A 27,897-nucleotide genomic window follows, 5' to 3' on the forward strand; every position below is an offset into this window, starting at 1 on the left:
TTCACATTTTAGTGTTAGCGTTGTCTTTAATACATGAAAGGAATACTTTTCAAGTCTCCTTCTCTAATTCAATTCTTCTTGAAGATAATTTCATGAATGATAGTTGGAACAATGGATTTAAAATTACTAAACGCTTAAACCTAGAATGTTTCATAGGTAAATTTAATAAAAAAGTATTTGATTTTTTTTTATTGTAATTGAAGCTATTGTCTCTCACACTAAGCCTAACCTGAATACTTATTATAGATTTTATTTGTGTTGTTTCTATAAAAAAAAAACTGTTTATTAAAACATATGCAAATCGAATTACGATATAAGCCCTTCAATCAGTCATAGGTTACTATATTCCTAAAACCCAAAGGCTTAAAGATACTATAGAGTAATACTCCACGAATTCAAACGAAGCATAACTTACCTTTGTGAAAAAAAAGAATCTTATAAAACAAATTTGCTCTTAAAAACAATTTAAGACTGGACGGAACGTTTTTAATTAAACTTTTTTACAAGTCACTTCTCTGAATTCGGGAGAACTGTATCAATTATTATTTCAGACGTAAAAGTAATTTGAATCGGTCTATGTTCCAAATATTTTTACTATCAATAATATTATGCGGAATTTCCTAGCGTAGTGTACATCTGCCATTAAAAATATTTAAAATGGTGCCAGTGTGCTACGAATTGTTAGAAGTGATATTTTTTTGTAAGATATTCTTAGTATATCTACATAATATGATTCCTGTAGTACTTTATTGTGCAATATTATTTTAGTTTTAAATAAAATAAAACTTACTTTTTAGTATCATAGAATTCGTAAGGATATTTTGAATGGCATTTTCTTTAAGTCCTCGAAACAATAAATAAATACATATTTTTTATAAGTTCTACGGATAGATTATTTTTTGTATACTTCAAATAAATTTGAGCAAAGATCTTAAATGATTCGGACAAAATATAATTTACCGAACATTTCCTTAAATATTACTATTTTAATACCTATAACTATTCTTTAAAAACATTAGGTAATACATATAAAGTAAATAGCAATAATAAAAGTTTTATTAAACGAAATCGAAATAACAATGTCTAAATTAAAAAAAAGTACAATGATTGTCTATCATATCAACACGAGACGTTTACATTACTAACAATAATTGATCGCAAATTACATACATCAGCAGATAATGGCTTGAAAAAGTTATATGAAGCGATAATAAAGGCATAAAAACTAAGATCATATCACTTATCACGATCTCGCCAAGACACAATCTCATAAGGAATTAACAATTGTAATGTGGTACATGTAGCGCCATCTAGTGTCGAATAGCACACATTTACAAAATAATATGAATGTGTTAAATGATTTAGGAACGATTTGTTATTAAATATTCTTGTAGTATTGATTTGAAGATATTTCTGATGTTTTCTTTGTTATTTATTATATGAATGAATTGTATTTTATTAACATCACAAACTTTTGCGAACGAAAGGGAAAATAAAAACAATGGGTTTCTTTACGAAGCTGTTTATTTTTCAAACGATAAATGTTCAAGAATCATAGTGAACTATTAATTTAATTCTTACAAAGACAAAATAAGACAATTAATAACTGTCTTGATACTTATGTATAATATAATGACATCCTGCGTCGAAAAGCTTTAACAACGGAACATATAGCGCCATCTATTGTAATATTTTTAAAACATTTGTCGTTTAAAAAAAGTAATACACTGTTATACTAGATGGCGCAAGTAGTAATTTCAGTAACGCCATCTATTATAGATTTCAAACAAATTATTAAAAAAATAAAGATGTGTACACACTTATTATACAAATTAAATGATTATAAAACTATTTTTGTTCGGTTATTTATTTTTGGTCCTGCTGCGGAAAAAGCTGAAGCAAAACAAAGATCTAAATATTCGTGTCTTATGTCAAATAACTTTTTAGACCTATTTGCTAAAAGTTTCATCAAAAATATAACACCTCGCCTTATTGCCTCCACTGGTGACAGGAGGGCTGGTTCGTTTTTAGGCCAGAGGATCGGAATTGCGATTCAACGGGGAAATGCTGCTAGCATTCTTGCCAACATTCCACGCGGTCAAGATTTACACAGTAACTATTTTTAATTCATATTTGTATATATATTTAAGCACTTTTTGTTGATAAACTTAAAATAATAACGTGTTTTTTTTATCCATAATTATATATAATTATATGGTGTCGAATTTCTAATTCGTAATCCTCTTTCATGCGTCTAATATCCATAGACATTGGCGCCATAAGAAATATTAACCTTGGGTTTAATATTATGAACAAAGATGCTATATCTCACCGTTCAAACCGGAACACAACAGTACCAAGTATTGCTGTTTGCCGGTAGAATAATGACTTAGTGGTACCTACCCAAACACGCTTAAATAATGTTAAATAAATAAGCAAGTATATAACATATATCTCGTTTTCCTCATACATTAATGTTTTTAATATATTTTTTTTAGTTTTCGATATAAAATGAGGTGTAGATAAATTAAAGAACTTATCAATTAATAACAGTATGTAATTGTTATTTAAATTTTAAAATGAATACAACACAAGTTTTTATGTTATCGTATTCTCGATAATAACGATTGGTACTTGGAAGAAAAACTTTCGTATATTTAGTGGAAAATAAGACATAATCTACATTTAATAAATAATATAATTTCAACTATCTGTGCCTGCGACTTCGTGCGTGTTTGAATTTAGCAAAACAGTTATTGTTGTAGCCTGAGTTACTCCTTATTACATCAGCTTTCTACCAGTGATAGTTCCATCAAAATCGGTTCAGCTGTTCCAGAGATGAACCGGAACAAACAGATAGACAAACAAAAATTGTAAAAACATTATTTTCGTATATGTACATATGCATTCCGTGCAGACACTCCGATTTTATTATATATACTATATAAGTTTATTAAGGACCTATATAAGTTTATTTAGGAAACGGCACAATCCATATATAGGTATATGGATTGTGCCGTTTCCTAAATAAACTTTTTTTTTCTTTCATTCAGTCTATAAAACTTTTATATAATAAAACATAATATATCTCTCTGACCCGTCTTAGCCCAGGTTGTAGGGAGTGCCAAAATACCAGCCCGCGTCTTAGGAGGTGCTTCGTTAATAATTGTCAAGTCTTTTGTGGGGAGGGGAGATGGCCAGAATACTGGTTGCACTGCCGCTTGTTTTGCTTAAGACGGGGCTGATAACTATTGGTTTAAGCATCGCAAGCCAGTGAAGCTCATAGTCGTTAATTGTTTCCCATATTATAAAACCATTGGTGAAAAATCGTGTTCAAACTAACAGATAGACGAGGAAAAATTATCTATCTAGTGAAGATTAAAAACATTTTTCTGTGTTTTATTTAATTCTTTTTTTTCACCCGTGCTCACCCTTACTCGGCGCGTGGGTCGTGGACTGATGTTATTTGATTTTAAATAGTCTATAGATATGTCTCAATAAACGGGCTATCTAAGGTAAAATCATTACCCCGCCCTTAACAAAGTCATTGTTGAATTGAAGGAAGCCATTAAGAAAGCCAATCACTTAACGAGGCAAGTAAAGTTAGAGTCTATAACTGCTTCTGAAGTCAATAACGCACGCATACTTTGCAATATTCAAATCTTACCTCGAGGACTTTCTTTTAGACATGCTTAAATTTTAATTCTCTTAAGCTTAATTTAAATATTTTAAGCTCCTTCACTTTAATGAACAATAACATTTTAATTCTTTACACAAAAAAAAAACGCTCTGACCTGTGCAAAGCAAAAATCAACCCTAGTCGATGTCTGTACAACCGACTAATCGGTTAGTCGACTAGTCGGTCAAAGTTATGTACGGCACATCTCTAATAATTATCATATACCGGCATAACGTGTCAAAACTGTTGATATAAACATATGTTATTATTATCTAAGATCCGAAACGGTGGTAGGTTTATATTTTCTATAATTATTTAAAATGAAGATTCAAAAGTGCTTTTAAGAGTGTACATTTATAAAGTATATTTTGATTTGATTTCGTGTGACTATCGACAAAATTCACAACTAATTCTATTGATATAAGTGAGTTCTATTTAAAAGAATAATTTAAAAATACTAACATTTTTTATTTATTCAATCTTTTCAATGAAAAAAAAATTGATAATAGCGAATTAATTAACAAAAAGTGGGTACGTATCATGCGACGGGAAATTTGAATTTTTAAGCTGGTATCACTGTCTTATTCAATATTTCAGTTATCAGACAGCACGCAAGCGCAATCGACGTGCCAATCATGTCAAAGGTTAGTGTTTATTTTAAACTTTTCGTGGACCAATTTATCATCAAGATCATAACAATTTAAAACCATATTATCATCAATATATCCATCAATGCAAATCGTAATATTGTTATATTTAAAATTATTTATAGGTTATTTTAATATCGGCGACATGATACGTTTAATCACGTAGGTATGTCTTGATGTCAAAACAAAGTTGAAACAGGTTGATATCATTTATTTGAACAGACTTCTGTCAAGGAAATTATATATTTTCGAATTATATAGTTTAGAGGCTTGTTAAATAGTTCAACTATTAGAAATAAAGATTTTCGCTAAAAATAAAAATCTAATACATAATACGTTGTTGTAATACCTAACAGTAAAAATCTTCTAAAACAATATACATAAAACCAGAAGAGGCTGCACGTTTCGGAGAATATTTCAGTATATAATGTTATTATATAACTCGGCCCACCGGCTATCAGTAACTCAATCAACCTGACCTGCGGTTTAAAAACAGGAATTGGAGATCTGCGGCCTTCCAGTGGCTGGAAGCTATAAAGGCCTGTTCAAATACAAAATTTTAAATCGAATTGTTCTTTAAATGTAAAAAAATGTCTTTTAATTGAATGTAATGAAATAATTGAAAACCGTTGACGGTAGGCTCGGTAATAAATAGGCATTGGTCAGATTTATTTCAATACTCTACGCTCATTGGTTGAAATTCGATTGTCTGATAATAGTATAAGATTCGTCGAAAGATACGAAAAATGAGGCTCAGGTATTTAATTACCTGTGGTTATTATAATAAAAACATTCAAATGTAAAAGAAAAACATCTTTGAGTTTAAACTTTGTCATTAAGTGTGTTGACATTGGCAGTCTGAATGTAAACTATGAATGTTTTATATTAAATAAGTATATATGTATATGTGTGTGTAAAGTCTTTTGTTTTACTATAATGTATTTTAATGAATTTTTTGTAAAAATATTAGCTTGTTTTGCACGCTTCTCCGCTTAAACATAACCGTGCCAAATTTCATACGTCGTCGTATTTACCTAAGTGTTTACATATTAATATTTTATTATCACGTATTCATATATACCAGGTGACTGTCCGGGTAACTTAGTCCGGGTAAATTGAGAATTGTATTTACTTATTACAGCGCCTACCGGGTCCGATCCAAATCCCTTCATTTAGCATTAGCGGCCCGTAAATGTCCCACTGCTGGGATAAAGGCCTCCTCTCCCTTTGAGGAGAAGGTTTGGAGCATATTCCACCACGCTGCTCCAATGCGGGTTGGCGGAATACACATGTGGCAGAATTTCGTTGAAATTAGACACATGCAGGTTTCCTCACGATGTTTTCCTTCACCGCCGAGCACGAGATGAATTATAAACACAAATTAAGCACATGAAATTTCAGTGATGATGCCGAAATCATCGGTTAAGATGCACGCGTTCTAGCCACTGGGCCACCTCGGCTCGGCTCGGCAGGGGTAACCCTTAATCCCATTAATCCCTTCATTTACCCACTCAAATATACAAAACACACACACAGACGGAAGATTATGTTTATAGAGATCAGGGATGTTATGGAGCTCCGTAACCGTAACCGGAACTATCGGATATCCGAAATAAAAATGTATCCGTAACTGTAATCGAAACCGATAATTTTTTTTTTATTATTATAATTTTTATTTTTGCAAAAAGATCGTTATACTTAAAGAGAGTAGCTCATTGTATTTTAAAGCTATTAGTTTTTTCTGTTATTATACCTACTACTATACAGGTACTATATGCATACGTTTTTGAAGTTGAATTTTTGACTTATTTTGAAAAAAAAATAAAAAACGTGATAACTCAAAAATGCTTCACTTTTGCATCATGATATGCCTGTCAAAAATATCGCAAATAATCACCCCCATTACCTCCTAACGGGAATGCGTCGAATTACCAATAACCCTGTATATACTAAATAATAGCCTACCCGTTGTGTTTCACAAGGATCAATTTTGGATTCATTTTTATTTCTCGTATATATAAATGACGTTTGAGTGTTCTTTCCACGTTAAAGGTGCTTGTGATATTGTGTCGTTGATTGTTGATGATCACGTTTGAAACAAAGCCTTATCATTGATACAGAGTTTGTATACAAGAAATGGTATAATTATTTCGTTGCGTTATCTAATTTGGCTGATATTAGTATATACTTTAGACTTAAAACTTCAAAGGTATCCTCATTCTCAGTAAATAATAAATGTAATTGTATTAAAGGTGTAAAGACAGAAAAGATCAGCTACTGAGTTTTTTGTCGGTCTTTTAAGGTAGAATCTACATTTTGAACCGGTAGTAGCTTGAAATTTAATTAAACACTAATATGGTGATTATGAATCGACATGAATAAATGTTATCATGATTTTGAAAAACTCAGGAAACTATAAAACGATCACATATAACCCAAAAGGGGGGGAAACCGTCAAGGACATCTTGTATAACATAACCTATTGCTTGTTTTTTTTTATTCCAGGTCGTAATTCCAAACTTTAAACTCAACAATGGTCTGGAAATTCCAGCGTTGGGTTATGGAACTTGGCTCGGATTAAATGAAAAGGTGAGTACTTTAATACTAATCCCCCCCTACTTATAAACCTTGTCTAGACCTTGTAAAGTTGCACGCTACCATTTAAACTAAAATAGAACGCATCTATAATAAGTTATCTTTGTTTCGATTCGTTTCGATTCCATTGTTCTTTTTTTTCGTGGGAAAATCTTATTCGATATATCTTGGAGATGATGAAGGGTAAAATTAATGGGTATGCCACGCATTCTTCAATCACCCTGTAGTGGCTGTTCGTATACGGAACCCCTCTTTATTCGAAAACTCCAAGTCCAGCTCACCTATGTAGTTATGTGTCCTGCATAAGTCGAAAAACTATACCATATATGTAAAAATGATATAATAAGCTTTATTGGTTAATTTAATACTAGACTTTGCTATTTTATCTTTAATCGATCAAGGCCGAAACCATAATAATACGAGGACAAGACGAGACAAATTATAACTAAAAAAAATTATGAAAATATTTGGCGTTGCATAACGCCTAATAAAATATTTAAAAAATTTTTCTCTTTAAAAAAGGCAATGTCGTAACTTGACAAAGGCAGCGCAAAGGACATTGAACACTATTTCTATAAAATTTAATGGTTAATTCTACGTGATATTGAATCAATGTAAACGATTACAAATTTACAAACTAAAATCGCTGAGTTTTTCTTGCCGGTTCAGCTCAGGTCAACGTATTTTCTGAATATGGATTTGTTCATCGATACGTGTAAAGTTTCTTTATTGTGGACAATATCAGAGTTATTTATTTATTCATAAATTCCAGGGAGAATTCATAGTGGAAGATGCGCCAAAACTTGTCGATGCATTGTCCTATGCAATCGATGTCGGCTATCGACACATCGACACTGCCCATCTCTACAGAGTAGAACCGGAGGTTGGTAACGTCGTGAGGCAGAAAATAGAGGAAGGTGTTGTTAAGAGGGAAGATTTGTTTATCACTACTAAGGTTAGTTTAATTTTTTTTTAAAAGAATTTATTAATACCACCTTGGAAGGAATTACTTATATTCCTACTCACCCCCCCCCCCTCCCACTTTTTCTTATTTAATTAAGCTTAAATCTTGTGTTAGAAGTAGGGAAGACTGTTGTCCAATGTATCTGCGACTATTGCCCTATTGATGCTTCAATTTAAACTATTTCTTGACTTAAATCATAAATTTGTCTTTTTGACTTGCAGACAGAATATTTATTTAATACATACATGCAAATTATGATAATTTAATCATAAATTAGCTGCGCTTAAAAGACAATATGACTATTTACAAGTAGGCAAAATTCCGAACGGCAAATTTAGATTGTGTATAATATACAAATACGACTTTTACTGATATATGAAGATGATTGTTGAAGATATAAAAAAATGTTTACTTGGAGCTTTAAGCCGGTTACACGAGGAACCAATTGGAGCAACACGTTGCGGGACATCCCCATAACAACTTGGAATATACCCGAGACAAATACCTAGGAACATTTTGTAGATCACTAGTCAGTGTTTATAGAAATGTCGCCCGAGGAGGTTGGGGCGATAAGTGTTGTGTACATACTTCCGAGATCGATGAAAAGTAACCTTAACCTTACAGGACACATTGAGAGGCACGTTGAATAAACGACTATATACATACTGGCCCGACTAAGCGGGACAAGAGTGCTCACTCTCGGATCGGGAGCGTACAAAGTGTTTTCGCATCACGTAAACTTTTGCGAGACACTGCTACATTCCAGGGTCACGTAGATATATGTAGTATTAAAATTCAAATCAAAATACTCTTTATTGTACACCAGTAAAGAGGCACATGAGGCGGTCTTATCGCTAAACAGCGATCTTTTCCAGGCAACCTTAGGGTAGAGGAAACAAACAGATATAGAAAGAGGTAAGGGATTAAGCGTCACGTTGCGGAATACCCCTATCCGATCTGTAGGCGTCCTAAGCACGTCCTACACGACCCCGTCGGCATACACACTCCCGACAACATAAATATATTAGGAGACACAGATAACACACACTGACCCCACAGTCGGGGTCGAGGTCCCTTTTATTTATCGACTCGTCGATGCCTAGGCGTACGATGATGAATGCACACGTCATTCTTCCCTCCCAACAACGACGGCGTCCTAAGCCGAGTTCCGCCCTCACAGGAGGCACCCTTAGCACGCGCGTACTTTAAGCCTTTAAGTGGATTCTCAACATCCAGGCTTCAGTATTTTAACTGAACTAAAGAAAAGAAAAAAATTGGCGAGTAAACAGGCTTACATGAAATAAACGTTTTTTGTAGACCCTCTATCTACACGCGCGAAGCTGGAACAGGTAGCGAATGATTCTTCAAAATAGCGACGTTTAAAGTTTTAATTTTATACACTGAATTGTAATGAAGTTGTAATTTCAAATCCGAAGTCAGACAGACGTGTAAATTGTCATGTAACGAGCGTTTTCCTGTAATTACTTTTAAATTAGCACACAATTACTGCACTGTGTAATGATTATGTAAAATGTTTAATGATTACTCTATGGGGCAGTAATTGTTACTAATCATCCCTTCTGTATTTATATATACGTACTAGCTGTGCCCGCGACTTCGTGCGCGTTGTTTGAATTTAAGTTATTTGGATATTGTAGCGTGATTTTATTTTTATTCTATATATAATTCTAAAATAAAAGTAATAAGTTACTCCTTATTACATCCGCTATCTGCCAGTGAAAGTCCCGTCGAAATCGGTTCAGCCGTTCCAGATATTAGCCGGAACAAACAAACAGACAGACCGACAGAAATTGTAATAAATGTTATTTTGATATATGTACCGTGTATATACATACAAATGCATTTAGTAAAAATGGGTTATTTTAATATTACAAACAGACACGCCAATTTTATTATATGTATAGATATATGATAATAGGTGTATTTACTATGACTTTACTGTAGAACCGAGACGTATAAACAGTTATACACATAAAACTTAACCGAATATTGTGGGTTCAAATCGAGGCAAGTCAACAATGAATTTTGATGTGCTTAATTTTAAGTAAGATGCATGTGTCTGTTCTGCTACGTGATCCTACGTTCACTAGTAATTCGCCCCGGTTTGGCATGGGTGCAATTTATTTACTTTAAGAAAATTTTCAAATGTCTGAATGATATACAAGGCAACGCCTAAATTCTACAAAATAATTCCTTTTTCAAAATTCATCTCCTAAGAAGTTTAAAGATGAAAGCTTATCTTTAAATCCTATTAATCATTTCTGATATAGAAACCGGTATTTAATTTGCTGTTTATGCGTAAAGGACTTACTAATCTGAATTCAATAAAAACAGTAATACGATGTTTGCTTACAAGATGGACACATGCTATCGTGGACTTTTCTCTAGACTTTTTAAAGACCTAAAATTTTAATCCTTCAATATCCATGAAGAACTTATCTGTAGATATACTAATATAAATATGAAAATATAATAAAAAAAAACCCTTTTATGTAGAACATTTTTTACAGGTTTGGAACAGCGATCATCGTCCTGAGGATGTTGAGAAATCCGTGAAAGCATCTTTAAGACGAATGGGTCTGAACTACCTGGACTTGGTGCTGATGCATTGGCCGCTATCCGTATCTGTTAGTATATTTTCCACTAATTTCCACCTAAATAGATACATATTATAAACGCCTAGGGTTAGCACGCACAAAATTGTAGCTGCTTGGAGCTAAAGTTGGCATAGAGTAGTTAAACCTTCGCCTCATTCATGTTCGGTCCCTTCTAGATTGCTATCGAATTGAACTGTAAGAGTGAGACCACAGATTGCGTTCGTTATTGCGTAACACGTCTATGCACTGTGATATATTTTACACAGTTGTATTATTGTCTGCTGAATGGTCGACACCTTGGCTGGAACCTAAACCAGTCACGAGAACATTACAATAGTAGGCTATTTGACAATGCGAAAAATGAAATGTCAATTATTGTAATCAGTATATATTATTAGTTTAAAAATGGATATTTATTAACGAAAGTTTAAAATAATAATTATTTTATTCAAAAATCCATAAATAAAAATGCATATCTTTAAACGTTTGTCACGTGAGACAAAACGCTCCTGATTTGTCGGGTTTAGGATGACGTCACTTGCTTGATAACCTAGTTTGCCTACCATGTGCCGCAGATTACAATACAGACGAGTGACGTCACCAACCCCATTGCAGCGCCATATTGTCGAAGTAGCGTTTTTGCGCGCTATTTAAACATTGAATTTTTAATTTGAAATTTTTCAGCAAATATGTACTAGGATTAAAATAAACAACTTTTACTGGGTTCCTTAACCTCTACTAAATAATATAAAATGGATTTTAAAACCAATCAAATAGCCTATTATGTACACCATATTTTTGTATGCAGGGGGGAGATGATACGAAATTTGCAAAGCAGTAAGGGACATACCCTTTCTGTACTGTGTTTTGCAAATTTCGTGTCGATCATTCGAGAAGTTAAGATGTAAAAGAGTAACAAGATACACTTTCGCATTTAAAAGGTTATTCAGCTTTAAAATCTTTTTCAGACTTACATCAACAAAGATCATTAAAAATTGGTAGTATCTATCGTTAGTCCAGTGGCTTTGAAAGTTCGAACCACAGATTGGTTCAGAAAAGTTATTGGTTTTGGATGTATGTGATTTGTGTCTCGGAAAAGACGTAAAGCCGATCCTGCGCCTGAACTCTTTCCGGTCGAGTCGGATTAGGAGTCGTTACGGTCCCATAAGATAATAAGAGTTAAAGACTAGAGAGTACCTGTGGTAGCAAACAAGCTGGTCTCCATTGAGAATGGCCGCCATTTCCGAAATCGGCCTGAACGACATTATCGTCATAAATTATTAAACTCAAGAAAATTGTTTTTTTAGGTGGAAGGTGTAGATGAAAAAATCGACTACCTGGACACGTGGAGTGGTTTCGAATCGGTGTTAAAGCAAGGCTTAGTCAAAGCGATTGGTGTTTCAAACTTCAATGTGGAGCAATTGACACGTCTTCTGGCTAACTGTCAAGTAGTTCCAGTGGTCAATCAAGTTGAGGTAAAAACCCCCTTAGATCGTCGATCAGTTCTATTTTCCCACGATAATAATTATTTTCACGGTACCTTGATATTTGATGTCTAATTGGTCAAGATGGTGCCTGATGACGGGTCAGATCTCGAAACCCTTTAAAGCACCGCACAGTAACTGTGCAATATTTGTACTCATCTTACAGAAGAGCAGCCTGTTGAAAAGTTTTCAAATCTCAAGTTAAAAGAAGATCCATTGCTTTCCATTTCAGATAAACCTTAACCTCGGTCAGAAGGAACTGGTCGATTACTGCCAGAAGAACAACATATTGGTGGTAGCCTACACGCCATTTGGTAGGATGGTACCAAGCAGATTGGACACCACCTGCCCAGCGATCAGACACGACGACCCTATCATGCTAGACATTGCAAAGAAATATGGAAAAACCGTGCAACAGGTCGCTTTGAGATATCTTGTAAGTATCTTAATGGTGTTAAAGTATTTTAAAACAAATAGCCGCACACAAGACAAGTTAGTTAAACAAGCGTTTAACGGCAACGGAAAATAGCTAGGCAGTCAAATGGGTCACCTGATATTGTTTCTGTAAGATATTTCAACCATCTAACACCCCCCCCCCTTCCCTGTATAGCCAATGCACCACCAATCGTAAGAACTTAGATGTTATATATGTGCCTGAAGTTAAACTCTTCAGCCTCCAAACCTGAACACAACAATACTAAGTATTGCTGCGACTATTTTTTTATATTTCGGTAGGCGGACGAGCAAATAGATCTTTTGATGCTATGTGGTCACCACCACCCAATGACAATGGCGCTCTAAGAAATATTAACTATTCCTTACATTGCCAATGCGCCACCAACCTTGGGAACTAAGATGTTATGTCCCTCGTGCCTGTAGTTACACTGGCTCACTCGCCCTTCAAACCGGAACTACTAAGTACCGCTGTTTGGCGGTAGAATATCTGATCAGTGGGTGGCACCTACCCAGACGGGCTTGCACAAAGGCCCTACCATTAAAACTACATCAAAATAAAAATCAATGTTCTATTTCAGTACCAACGCGGCATATGCAGCATACCAAAGACCCTCACCAAGACCAGGGTCGTGGAAAACGCTTCAATTTTCGACTTCCAGATCGATGATGCTGATGTTGCCACGTTACAAAAATTCGACAACAATTATCGCACCGTTCGTCCTGTTTTCTGGCAGAACTTTAACAATTATCCTTTCGATAAGGTCGACGTTGATATAACTGAAATACCGCTCAGTTTGAGGAAATGGAAGAATGGCGCAAATCTTGATATTGATTAACTTTGAAGATTTAACGATTATATTATTTTGCCATTAACATCAGTCAGTCATACACCATTGGTGGATTGGTACCTCATCCAGTCAAGTCCTGCCATCTTCTGCAAATTATCGGACCCCTAGGCTGAAGAACGCTCTATGCTGTAATTGCCGATCAAGGTGTTTGAATTTAGAACTATTTTAAAATTAGTGCAAATAATCTATCACTACTGGAGACAAAGTCCACCATGAAGATTCGAGATATATACACGTACTTAAAAACAATGACTGCTAATAAATAATAATACTATTAATATACTAATACCAAATAATAATAAAATGAGATATGTATATATTTGAAAATAAAATATATTTAAAAAAATATATAAAATCTGTTTGGAATGAATCACGTCATTTTCTTATTTATGTAATAAATAATGCTTTAATCATATGTGTTTTATATATGTGATGGTCCTTTAACCAAAAGTCTGGAGGATATATCGCTCTAAGCTTAGATTTACGTATTTCATGGGATTTGCTAATAACTCAGCTATATTGTGCACTACTAAGGCTTTTTGTTTAATATATATTATTCAAAAAGCCTATTATAATTCTATTAGCAATTAGAAGCGGGTTGAGTTTTTAAAAAAATAAATATTATTTACCAACGTTTACAATAAATAATGATTTAGTAGTCTAATTACTTTAAGCAAACAATAATTATTCTAACGGAAAGTACGAATAAAGAGACGTCCGCTCCGCATGAGATTCCGACGAAGAGTGGCCGCGCTTTTTTTTTGTATTATGTTTTAAGTAGTGCTGTTAGTCCTACTGGCCTTTACAGCGTCACTAAACGTTGGGGCGAGTGTTAAAACTCTGGCTTAAAGTGAACCTTTTGGGCTCGAGAGTGACGTTCGTCCTGAGGGTGTCTCCTATGAGATCGCACCTCTGCTCAGAACGTAGTCGGTGGGGGAGAGTGTCCGCGCTGTCTACGCTTCGCCTTTTATACAATTCGTCCTGTTTGCACCGTCAATCTTCTGGGGTTAAAATAATAAAAAAAAAATTTTTGTTATTATTTTAACCCCAGTATGTGCTGCAATGCTTCTTTAATATTAATTCTGTAAAAAAACATTTGATACGACGCGATCAAGGTACATGATACAAGTTACAGGATGATGAGAACAAGGTATTGATTGTGGGGTGGTGGACTTCATTCGTTTCCGATTTTTCTTCTCTTCGTATTCGATATAAAAATATCTTAAATATTTTAAGATATTTGGGTCTGTGTTGAAGAACTATCGGTAGTTTGACTATCGATAGTTGAGCTTCGAGGTCAACTATTCACGATATCGATGGTATCGTTTCGATCAATACTATCGATATTACCGATAGCTCTCTGTAAGCAATATTATTGGCAATGGCGATACTATTGATAGTATCGATAGTTTTGGACTATCTTTAGTCATTGAATGAATTTTGAGAAAAGGATAATGACGAATTCAAAGTTCTCTTTAATGTTTCTTGAGTCGAATCACCCTGTTTATAATTGAATATTGTTATTTTTTTTCAATGGTCATTATTTTCTTTGGGCATAATTAATATATATATATATATATATATATATATATATATATATATATATATATATATATATATATATATTAATTATGTTAATTTTAAATTTCTATAAGTAGACACGTAATTCGTAATTTTTAATTTTCGATAAGCAACACTAACATCGATATTTTAAGATATTTCTCTAACACATGTTTATGTAAATATTTAAGTCGTCACGAAAAAAATAGCACAATCTTAACGTTACAAATTTACTATTTAATAATAATAGTACTTACAGATTATTTTTTTTATCATACAGTTACGCGGACGAGCATATGGGCCACGTGATGGTAAGTGGTCACCATCGCCCATAGATAAGACGCTGTAAGTAATATTAAGCATTCCTTACATCGCCAATGCGCCACCAACCTTGGGAACTAAGATGTTATGTCCCTTGCGCCTGTAGATATACTGGTTCCATCACACTCAGCCGGAAACCCAACCGGAACACAATAGTACTGAGTACTGCTGTTTGGTGGTACAATATATGACGAGTGGATAGTACCTACCCAGAAGGGCTTCCCCAAATCCCTACCACCAAATATAAAAAAGGTCTTACAATATTTCTATGATTAAACAGAAATTCAAATTTTTCTTCAAGGGACCTACATCTATCAACAGATTTTTACATGACAAAGTTGTGAATTACGGCCAAAACAAAATATCGATATTCCGAAATATGATTATATTTACGAATATATATGTATACTCTTATATTAGTAGTGAATTTAATACATTGTGTCTTTCTACTATTTAACAGAAAATTATTAACACTAAACCAACTTGCTATTTCAGAGAGAGCATTGTTTACATCTTCATATATTGAAAGACGTATTTTTATTTGAAAAATTAGGTAATTATCATCAGCAAGCAGTACTATCTCGTGATTGTTACCTAAAAGATATGGCAAGTCATTGTATCTAAATGATTAATTAACAACGAAAAGCTCTCATATAGCAGACTACACACCCTTGAGCATCGTCGTCGAGTTGCCAGCTTATCGGTTTTTTATAGGATACACTTCGGACAGTGCTCGAAGGCTCTTTTCGAAATGATTGAGTCATCTCCATTCCTTTATCGGACTACTAGGCGCAGGCAAAAGTTTCATTCATACGTTGTTGACATACCCAAAATTCGAACTAAACGGTTTGACAACTTGTTTTTGGTAAGAGTCCCCAAAATTTGGAACGACCTGCCTGGGTCTATTTTTCCTGATGATTTGAACTCTGGAGCTTTTAAGTATGAACAGGTTTCTTTTGGATGGGCGTGTACCAACTTCGTCTTCATCTACACTTTCCATCAGGTGAGATGGAAGACAAACCCCTATTCAATACGCCTATAAAAAATGAGAAAGAGAAATAGACCAAGAATTGATCCTTGAGGGAACCCCACAGTAACTGGAGTACCGAGAAATTTCTTACCATTTACACAGGCCCGTTGAGTCTAATCAAATCAAATTGATACAAGTAAACTTCACAATGAAGCGTTTTTGAATCGTCGATATTTAAATACTACCACCGTTTCGGAAAGCAGCCTCCAGCGAGAAGAAACAGCAAGAAACTCGCAGTAGTTTAGTGTTGCACACAATCAAAGACCTTAGATAAATCACAAAATACTCCTAAGATATTCTGAGACTCATCCTAGGCTTAAAAAATGTTTTAACGAGCTCAACACCACCATCACTTCATGTCTTAAATATATATTTATCTAAGCCTCTTCGTCTATAATATGATTTTAAAAATATGTAGTACAAAAATATATGTCATATGATAGTCTACATTCGTTACTTAAAGGCTGTCAAAAGTATTTCTTAGAATCCAATGTCCGACGCGTAAAGGTCAACGTGTGATTTTTTTTTTAAATTGAACTCAATCGAAAATATTGTAACATACAAGCCCGGATCTACCATATGGCTTTTTGGGCTTCAGCCCAGGGCCCCGTGGATTCAAGGGAGCCCCAGCTAAATCAGTCAAAGTCAAAAAAAGACGATAATGCGAAATCTATAACTTTATTAAATTAAACAGATCGTATCGTTTGCCCTGCGAGTCCTGAAATTAATCAAACCCATTCAATTAATTTAATTAAAGTCTACGTTCAGATATATCTAAACTTACGTTCCGGCCCTGGTTACATATATCTTAAAGTTTTATTAATTAATACCTAAGTGTATATTAAATATAATCTTAAGAACAATGGAGATTATCAAGGTTGTCTGATTAATACGTCAAATAGAAACAAAAACTGGCCTAAGTTATGTAAACATGTAATGGACGGTAAGATAAAATACTGAATAATATAAATGTTAAGGATATCTAATATTCGGATCCGGATATGTGAATAATATATTACCGAATTCACATACGGTTGCGGACATAAAATTATGTCGGATTTTCCGAGTGTTTCGGATGGTTTCAGATACGAATATTAGATTATTTACAAATTGCAATAGAGATAATTTAATAAGTAGTATCGATTTAAGTTTATCCGTAGTCTCTGACTTTAAAAAACACAGGACTTTCATACAAACTGCCAACTCCCGTTTTACCCAATTATGGAGTTTCGTAAGTTGTTTACACCCTATAAGGTACCTACCTACCAAATTTCAAATTTGTAGGTGTTATAATTTCTGTGATTTCGTGATTAACCAGTAAGTGGTATTTCGCTTTTATATATTAAAATATATAGATAAACTGAAACTCAAAATCCTATAACTTTAAATTTCATTTAATTCTCTAACATGACGATTCAAAAGTGATTTTATGAGCCTACTTGATTAAAGAATATTTTAGTTTGATTTTATTATAGAAGAATTACACATCCTTATTCATAATCGGATTAAATACTACTGCTAGTACGGAAGTACCTGACCTGAGAGGAACTGGTAAAAGGATGACAGCGGGATTTTTAGTCAGATATTGTAATCGTTCCATACCTAAGGAGGACCGTGTTGACGACTGTCTGTTAAACAGGATCAGCCCCTTCAGACTTCTTCAGAACCATGCCCCTAATTTCCTTCAGAGTATCGATATCATAACTACTAACGGACAGATCTCGTCATATCCAGCTAGATCTTCACGTCCTCACGCGCCATATAAGAAATAGTTCAGTAAATCTTACGTTGATATGTATGCAAAATAAAAATGATTCATCTTGAAGCTGTCCTGAATTACGCTGTCTATTTCTAAACACAATTGATATATAACTGCGGTTTAGATTAGGTGTTGCTACATACGAAACATTTTCCTTAATAATGGTAAATAAGTATTCATTCTTGGTTATTTTTAAAGACATATTTATTAAGAAAATAATAAAACAAAATATAGATACTTGTCGAGAAGGTGTTTACTTGATTTGGTTATTGTAGTACTTGTTTTGTTCCAGTTTGAAGGGCGAATGAGTGTAATTACAGGCACAAGGAAGACGGCTCGTGTTATTTAAAAAAAAAAAAAACAAGGCAATGTTAAAATACCTGAATGTAAGTACAAGGAGATTACATCTAGATCACTTTTTATAATTAGTCTTTTTTTATTTAGGGTAAAAATATATAAACTGGCAACATTATTAATGTTGAAATCGTTACTAACCAAGTTATTGCTAAGCATTATCGTATCTTATAACCGGTGAAGTTGAGTTGTAGAGTGTAATAATGTTTTATTTCTCTGTAATTTTGGCAAGTTTTATCATTAATGGCGTAAGTGTAACTCTTTTATTTAATATAAAGATATACTCACAGTTGTGACAGACTATTTTGTTACTCAACTGTTAAATATAGAAAAATATTTGAACCGCTATTTAGCGTGTATCGAGGGCCGAGTTATCCGTTAGGCTGTATACGCAACTGCCTAGGGCTAAGGCAAGGAGAATAAAAAAGAGTTAGGCTGTATACGCAAATACCTAGGGCTTACGCTAAGGCAAGGAGAATAAAAAAAAGTTGGGAAATTTAAATGATCATTTTTAATAAATGTGTTGAAACCAAATAGTATCTTCATTAGATATACATTCATGATAATAATAAAATCTAATTAATAATAATAATAAAATATATTTGTTGGAAGGTGGAAAAGGTTTAAAGGCCTCCGTAATGTGACTCGACTAAGGGCCCGTACATGCTAAATTCCTAAGTGTTACTACGTATTTTAAATGTTACAACCTCTATAGTAAATATATGTCGTACATCGAATTGATATTTCACTTACGAATATCGAGTTTCTTACCGAATAGCTCTAAGGATTGTAAACATGAAATCAATTTTAAATATATTTCGGAAACGTAGCGTATCTCTATGTATAAGCTTAGCTTAGCTAAGCAACCTATAACAGAAAATTATCGAAGGTGGATTATTTTACTAAGCCAAGCCCAAATATTTCATTCGAATTTTTATAAGCGCTTCGTAATTTAACAGGATTATATTAAATACTAGCGACCAGCCCCGGCTTCTACAGTATGTCTTTATTACGTTGTATAACGTTCACAGTTTTTCAGTCATTAGACAATACAAATCGCTATGTCCCTGCTTTTTAAATCTTTTATATCTTTGAAAATATTCATTTAAATTACATGTTGCAAAGGGCCATAAATACACAATGTATGTTTGTCCACACACAATGTATTTATGTGTATGTATTTATGGTGCTTAATTGGATAAGGATTAATGCTTTATTACTTAAAATCGCTTCGAAAATAAGCCATTATTTCTCGCAAAAAGTAAAAATAAAAATATATTATTGTGTGTTATTCCTAAGAGATAGACATATACTACTTCTGACTTATTCGTAGATATATTGAAGGTGTAAAATTCTATAGTACCTTATTTTGATCTATATTGTAGGGTTCAGCCAGCGTATGCAATGTAAGCGCAAAAAGATGTGTTTATTTACGACATCACATTAGAAACCTCTAAAATTATCAGTGTTTCTCTACTATATCGTACATGTATTATACATATAAATCTTTCTCTTGAATCACTTTATCTATTTAAAAAAAAAACGCATCAAATCCGTTGCGTAATTTTAAAGATCTAAACATACACAGGGACAGACAGGCAGCGGTAACTTTGTTTTATTCCGTGCTATGATAAAGCTAGAACCGGTTCGGAATGTAAATGCTACCATTGGTATAATAGCTTTGTCACACGGCAGTGGAATAGTTTTCTCACAATTTGTGACCTCCGTTTGTAAGTACGATAAACAAGTAGCAATTCTATTTTAAGCGTTTGGTTAACATACGTAGGATTTGTTTTTTAGTACCTATAATATATATGTAAATATTTAACTTTTATTACATACAAATATTATTTGCTGGAAAAATTATCATAGTTCAAAAAATAACAACGATTTAAGTTTAACATTGGTAAAAAAATATATCTCGTGATACTACTGGTAATACTCGTACCTCGGATAACAAACAATTTGAACAAGAAGTACCGGCAGGAAACTCCGTAGTGTTCATTTAAACATTCATAGCGGTCACAACTGAAAGTTTATTTTTAAAAAGTACAGTCTTATAACTATTTGTTTTATGACAATTATTACAAATAAGAATCAACGATATCATGATTTATTATAAATTAATAACAAAAACCAATAAAAACCGCATATTTTTTATGACTTAGTTTTATGTCCGAACCACCCAAAATCCGCGCCAAAAAGTAAACTCTGTGACAGGAGCTCGTGCGTTTATTTTTTTTAATATATAACGCTTCAAGGTATTAATACATTAGGCTGTTAATATATACACATATATCAATTAACGAATTTGAACGCATGTTTTTTAATAAGAACTTATAGTTCTTATTAAAAAACATGTGTTCAACTACTAAAAATAAATAATAAATAAATGTGTTCACTAGTCAAAATTAATTTAAATGAACCCGTGCGAAGCCGAGACGGGTCGCTAGTCAATAATAAATAAGCAATATAGGCCTGGAATCAATATTTGTAGGTTGTCAGGTAGGATAAAAATAATGAAATAGAAATAACTTTATTTGGGACACACACTGCTACAGAAAAATATATTTGAAAAGAGACTCATGTTGAAACACGGAGACCATACAATGGCCTCCAAAAGTACGACGCTGATTTTCAGTGACCGTCTTAGACGATATCACACGAAAAGCAGTGATATCTACAAATTATCGCAATAATATAAATAAATAAATATTGGACAACATCACATACATTACTCTGATCCCAATGTAAGTACCTAAAGCACTGTGTTATGGAAAATCAGAAGACGACGGTACCACAAACACCTAGACCAAGACAAAATAGAAAACTAATGAACTTTTTCTGGCATGGCATCGAAGGCTAAATACGAAAGCATATTAATAATCAGTAATGAAAAAATTAACAAATTTTGAAAAAAAAAATTTTGGAGCTTCCCCCATCAATTGTACTTTTAAGTTAAGCAATAATGAAGATCAACAATTTAATTTTTACGTACCAACTCTAAACTCTATCAGAATCAGAATCAGAAAACGCTTATTCAGGACAAACATACATTGCAAACATAAACAATAAATAAGTAAAAATACGAAAACTAAAAAAAGGACATTAAACATTAACAAATGTCTATAACAACAACAAATAACGAAAAATAAATACGTTACGTACCATTCAACTTTAATATTGGGTTAGAACCCAATTAGTGAGACCTAACTTGAAAAAAGAATATTTCTAACATCCTGCCTCTCGCTTGCCTGCAATCTGTGAAAAAGGTTCCGTCAAAGAGACGGAAGTATGTAGCAGGAACCGTTGAAGCGTGCGCTATTTGATTTGACCAATGAGCGCGCGCCGTGCTAGAGTTGGCTGTCAGTTGGTACCAATTCATTTCGCGAGAGGATTTAATAATAATATTGCTTATTACCAACGTAAAATGTAACATCACATGCGACTACGCAAGGCGCGCGTTTTTATAATTATTAATTTTCTATAGCGATAAAAAATTAATGAAAAATTATTTTATGGAATTTAATTGATTATAAGCCGAAATAATAATTTGCTATCGAGTTATGTGAGACGAAAGAAACATTCGCACATAAAAATGAATTAGACACACTCTCTGTGCCTTAACTTCCATAGTCCGATGGGAAGGCATTCCGACACGACCGGAAAGAGATCTGAAAGAACTCACTTCGTATATCACTCGTGAAATGACAACAAGTGATTTACGATGATACGCTATTTTGTTACGGGTGTCGTTTCACGACATTTCACGATAGTCCGCGAGTGTTCTTTCAGAATAGCTCTGCTACTAATTAGAAACTTCGGGATGCTACTGAAAATTTGTTGACAGAAAACCTCCATGAACGAGGCAGTTAGGAAAAATAATACGCAATTAAATCTAATTAATACGATGGAAAAACGTGGCGGAATGGAAAATCACAATTAATTAGCCATTGTTGTGAATTCTAATTAGTTTTTTTTGCAGCGATGCCAACAAACAGACGGCGGGAAAGCGCCAAGGATACTTTTGAACGATGGCAACACTATACCAGCTATTGGACTTGGCACGTTCTTAGGGTTTGACGAAGTAAGTAACTTCAACAGTAGTAATATTTAATAAGATAAGATCAGCTCCGTCTTAAGTACAAGAACCGCTCTGGTGCAAGCATTGTTCTGGCAATGTCCCCCAGAAAAGTTTTTAAAAGACTTCTGGAGACCATCAACAAGGTGATCCGCAAAGCGCCGCATCTGGATACAATTTTTTTATGTCTTACCCGTAGGAAAACTAGCAGGTGGACCACCTAATGGTCCACAACTGCCCAACTGAGACTTTCGGCCTGTAATAAATTAATAATTCCTCATATCACCAATGTGCCATCACTCTTAGGTACTAATATGTTATGTCCCTTATACCTGTAGTTACACGGGCTTACTCACCCTTAAAACCAACACAACAACAACAATACGAACGGAAAAAATATTGCTGAGTTTCTTTGGTACTCCTCAGATCAAAGTATTTTCGTTTCCGAATCGTTGGATTTTTTTAATTCGAATTCGATTTTGATTTGTGCTACAGCTATATTGATTTATATCCATTTAAGTTTACAATATTGACAATTATTATGTAAATCTACTCAATACTTAACAAAAACATAACTTGTTACAGCACGGCCAGAAGAAAGTGAAACCTCGTGAAATAGAAATTCCAGTTACCTGGGCTCTTAACGCAGGGTATAGGTAAGTTGTGACTGTTCCTGGTAGACTAGCGTACCGGATTTTAAGAATTGCTCTTTCGATATCACTACATTCGTAATAAATATATAAAACCTTAAATTTGAACAAAAAAAACCGACTTCAATATTTTCTTCAAACTAAAATTGGTCCAAACGGAGAAGTGCTGTCTATGATCCAGCGAGGGGCTGGGTCTGCTGGATTGCAGTGAAGTCATAGTGAAACATATTGTAAAATAAAAATTACGTCAGTGTGGGCCACGTCGATTCGAGAAGAACGGCGAGCTCCAACCCCAACGAAAGATCAGCTGATGTTTAGTCAATAAGAAAATTGTAAACCGATACAAACAAATAAAAACATGAAGAAATAAAAGGCACTGGCAATATTGACACATAAATAAAAAATACGGAGAAGTCTGTCTTCATTATTATATTAATGGTCTTATGACACTCTAATGAGAGTGGGAGGCTTTCATGAGCATCGTGTAGGCACGAGGGTCACGCAATACTAATGAAGTTAATATTTGATATGGAGGGGCGGCCTTGCGCATAAATCTATACACGGATAGTACCTATATTTAAAGATTTAAATTATTTACTACAATATGATCATTCTCTTGTATTTTATCGTTACTTTTACCGATTCGATTCTTCTGCAATATAATTAATTATCATTTCTAAATTATCGGTTCGACCTGATTTTTATTTGCAGAGTGTTCTAAAATTTTGAATTTTAAATTCATTTTCCTTGATAGGAAACATCTCTTGTACAATTTTCAATTACGTGTCATCTCTAAATATAAATAAAAGATTTTTGAAAAGTATAGAGCAAAAAACTTACCAAAATCTTAGTCGTTTTGAGCCGTTCAACGCATAAAAAGCCTGAATTTGAGATTTATTGAATGTAGCACTACAAATTATTTCTCTTTGAGTTTACAATAACTGCTGATTGTATAAAGTTCCACCACCTATACCGATAGGACCGTGAAAAGCCATAACATATATATATTTTAGGTTAATAGACACGGCATCTATCTATGGAAATGAGGATCAGATTGGGATGGCGATTCGGAAATCAGATGTCCCCAGGGAGAACATTTTCATCGTAACCAAAGTAAGTAATATATATTGTCTAGATTTCACCATAATTTCGTGGACTATGATCTTTTCTTACCAACGCGCATGTAAAATCATAATAATCGTTCATGTTAAAAATGTTTCCGTAACTGGACGCTCTGCATTTTTTTTTCACGTGCATTTGGGACGCCCTATGTTAAGTCACCGGTCGCCACCGCCCTTAGACAATGGTGCTGTAAGAAATATTAACCATTTCTTACACCGCTAATGCGCCACCAACACTGGGAACTAAGATGTAACATCCCTTGTGCCAGTAGTTACACTGGCTCAGTTACATAGCCGGAACATAACAATACTGAGTACTGCTGTTTGGCGTTCGAATATATGCTGAGTGGGTGGTACCTACCCAGACAGGCTTGCACCCCAGACGTAAAAGTAAAAGCATCTGTGAAACATAGAATTATATCATTCAAAAATAAAAGCAATTAATAAACTTGGACTAAAGTAAACATTAACAGAGTATTGTTATTAAAATAAATATATATTTTCCTATTGTTTTATTAATATATAGCAACGAAGTATATAACATATGCAGCGCGCACTCTATACGAGGGAGCAGAGATGAGACACGTCATAAGATAGCGTCATGGGATTCTTACCTTCAAAGCACGATAAATATTTCACATAAAAATAATTCTATTTATCATTTACATACTTTTAGTGATGTGTTTCATGATCAGCTGTAACGCTGGTTAAGTTTGTAAATGATTCTGATGAACGATAAATTTTAGATGATCCTCATTTTATGCTTTCTTTTCTAGTTGGACATGCACGACCAGAGAAACGTCATATCATCACTGAAGAAATCTCTAGATCAACTCAATACGCCTTATGTGGACTTATTTTTGATTCATTTCCCAATTGCTTTTAAGGTATGACATTAATCTCCCCGAGTTCTACAACTCTGATGAAATTAACAAGCTTAACTTGAATCTGAACGGTCATTGGTTAATGGCAGAAGATGACGCAATTTGTGACCAATCAGCGTTCAGTATTTTCGTTTGGTATCTCAGTCATTTACTTTAATTATCAAAATGACAAAAAACTGACAGTTATTCCATATGTTTGAGTAATTTAAATTTAAAAAAGGAATATAATTATTTTTAATTGATTTTAGACTTTTCTATGCTTCTTGTTTTTTCGCCATTCAAAATAAATTTCCAACATTTTTTTCAGCCGAATTCAGACGAATTTGATGTGATTGACTACTTGGACACTTGGAAGGGTATGGAAGAAGCGAAACTTCAAGGCTTGGCAAAGTCAATTGGCATAAGCAACTTTAATATAAGTCAAATTGAAAGATTATTGGCTCACTCCGAGATAAAACCAGCTGTGTTGCAAGTTGAGGTAAACTATTTGTATACTAGTTGTGGACTACGGTTTCAACAGAATATGTTGAATTTTATTTGAAATTAGAATTGCTTATCTAAATATAAGGCAAAGGCAAAAAGTTTAGTGCTATTTTTCTATATTTTTCAAGCGCTTTTGTTTTTTATTAACCAAATTCAAGCCTTTGCCGAAAAGTGTATGATTATTAAATCTGGATTTTACTCGTTACTTTTTCTTATGCCATATTCATTCAATGGGCTATATACTTTATAATTCTCTTACAAAGCCTAATGGTCTAGTCAATTTACTATTACCAGTGTCGATTTTCCCAGAGCGACCTAGCCGTGCTTCGGAGTTCAGACTCCTATGGAAGATATATATATATATTAATTTTAATATATTAAATTACTATTTTTTGTTCCAGGTCAATCTAAATTTTGCTCAAAACAAACTTATAAGGTTCGCAAAGGATAATGATATAACAGTCATGGCGTATTCGCCGTTTGGATCTCTATTCTCAAACAGTTCCATTCCTCCCCCTCCGAGGGTCCACGATCCCTTGCTCAATTCTCTGGGCGAGAAGTATCGCAAGACTGTACCACAAATTGTTTTAAGATATCTTGTAAGTATACCAAGCACGAAATTATAATACAAGTTGGGAGCGTAAAAATAAACAATGATTCTAGTTTTTAAATGTTGCGCTATAAAGTAGGTAGATAGTAGATATATTAACACGTAACATGAAGCAATAACTTTGGATCCCTTTTTTACCGAAAAGTCGCGGATGTAGATGTATGAAATTCGTTACTATTAAACTTTATGTCGAGAGGGAGCATGGAAAGATAATATTTTTAAAGAATATGCATTAAAAATACATGAAAATAATAAAAAGAAACTTATCTAATATAATATTTAATATAAAACATTCATAGTATGCGTATATATGTTACTGTATAAGCTTACTGTTACTGTAAATCATATGATTTTCCCATAAAACCTAAGATTTACCAATTCTTAATTGTAAATGGAAATGAAGTGGTGTTTATCTGCGTTTGATCGGGCAATCTTCGGTCAAGATTAACATATTTAAAGCGTTATTCGTCTCGGATCACATCTGGACATCTGTCTGATTGTTTCGGCTAACCTCTGAAACGGTTGAAACGATTTTGACGGGACTTTCCCTGGCTATAGCTGATGTAATAAGGAGTAAATTAGCTATAACAATAACATTTCATTAATTTGTTGTAGACCCAAAGAGGCGTTATACCAATCCCGAAATCGACACACAAGGATAGAATCGAGAAAAATGTCGACGTTTTCGATTTTGAACTATCTCCGGATGAAATGGACATGCTAAGTAAGACTACAATTATGTCAATTAATTTAGGGTAACGATATAGCTAGGGATAAGGCAAATAGACCACCTGATCGTAAGACAGGCGGTCTAGACGTTGCGCTTTAAAAAATATTAACCATTCCTTACATCGCCTTGTGATTGTGATTACACTGGCTTACTCATCCTTCAAACTGCAAAGAGCAATACTATAAGCATTGCTGTTTGACGGTAACATCTAATGAGTAAATAATACCTACCCAGAGGGACTCACATAAAGTCCTAATAAAGGGTTTATGAAATATATATAATATAAATGTAGAAACTTCGTACAGCCTAAGTGTAGATAGTACTTATTATCAATTGGTTTGAGTAGCGTATGCACTGCTGTTATCCGGCTCGAAGGACCATAAATTAAACTTGCTTTAAAACGAATATATGTATATTTGACCGTGTTATTTTTGGCCAAGCCATAGACGATTTAGTTTTTAATGTCGTATATTGTGGTTGTTGACGATGTTTTTTTTCAGGTAATTTTAATAAGGACTACAGACTGGTATGGCCGAGCTTTTGGCAGGACCATCCTTACTACCCCTTCGAGAAAAAATCTAAGCCCGACCCCAATCCCTTCCATGCAGGTTGAAACTAAATAATCGTAAAATTTGCATGTTGGAATAAAGCCTTTTATTTCGAAGGAATTAGAAATACATGTTTATTCATATTAAAAAAGTTTTTAACATATTGTTATTTTTTATTTATCTTTCCTTTATTTCTACCTGGTTGCTGTTTTAAACGAATCGTTATTTTACATCAACCGATCGTTCTTGAGTTACATATATACAATCAACACTCTTGAATTACGCCTCGTATAGACTACCAATCACAAGACTCCTAAAGACAAATAATTAACTTTGACCTTGAATAGGATCTTCTACCATGTTTTAAAAAGTACTTCAAAATAAAAGCCACAAAAAAATATAGACGTTTTCTTGCCATAAAATTAAATTAAATTTTAAACCTTTTTTATTCCCGCAAAAACGATGTCAGTCATTT

At 33.7% G+C, this 27,897-nt stretch overlaps 2 protein-coding genes across 2 annotated transcripts; both read left to right on the forward strand.

The window, feature by feature from the left end:
* The first annotated feature begins 4,275 nt into the window (after nt 1-4,275).
* LOC125074185 (aldo-keto reductase AKR2E4-like) lies at nt 4,276-13,534 on the forward strand. The gene is made up of 7 exons (XM_047685431.1): nt 4,276-4,323; nt 6,832-6,915; nt 7,694-7,876; nt 10,417-10,533; nt 11,811-11,978; nt 12,220-12,423; nt 13,022-13,534. The coding sequence occupies exons 1-7, from the start codon at nt 4,315-4,317 to the stop codon at nt 13,277-13,279; spliced, it is 1,023 nt and encodes a 340-aa protein (XP_047541387.1). The 5' UTR covers nt 4,276-4,314; the 3' UTR covers nt 13,280-13,534.
* Nucleotides 13,535-18,468: 4,934 nt separating this feature from the next.
* Nucleotides 18,469-27,586, forward strand: LOC125074351 (aldo-keto reductase AKR2E4-like). Its single transcript, XM_047685652.1, has 9 exons — nt 18,469-18,563; nt 22,301-22,402; nt 22,982-23,052; nt 24,060-24,159; nt 24,944-25,054; nt 25,359-25,529; nt 25,936-26,133; nt 26,760-26,868; nt 27,375-27,586. The coding sequence occupies exons 1-9, from the start codon at nt 18,519-18,521 to the stop codon at nt 27,485-27,487; spliced, it is 1,020 nt and encodes a 339-aa protein (XP_047541608.1). The 5' UTR covers nt 18,469-18,518; the 3' UTR covers nt 27,488-27,586.
* The last annotated feature ends 311 nt before the right edge of the window (nt 27,587-27,897 follow it).

This window comes from Vanessa atalanta, chromosome 27, assembly GCF_905147765.1.
Source record: "Vanessa atalanta chromosome 27, ilVanAtal1.2, whole genome shotgun sequence".
Taxonomy (NCBI): Eukaryota; Metazoa; Arthropoda; class Insecta; order Lepidoptera; family Nymphalidae; genus Vanessa; species Vanessa atalanta.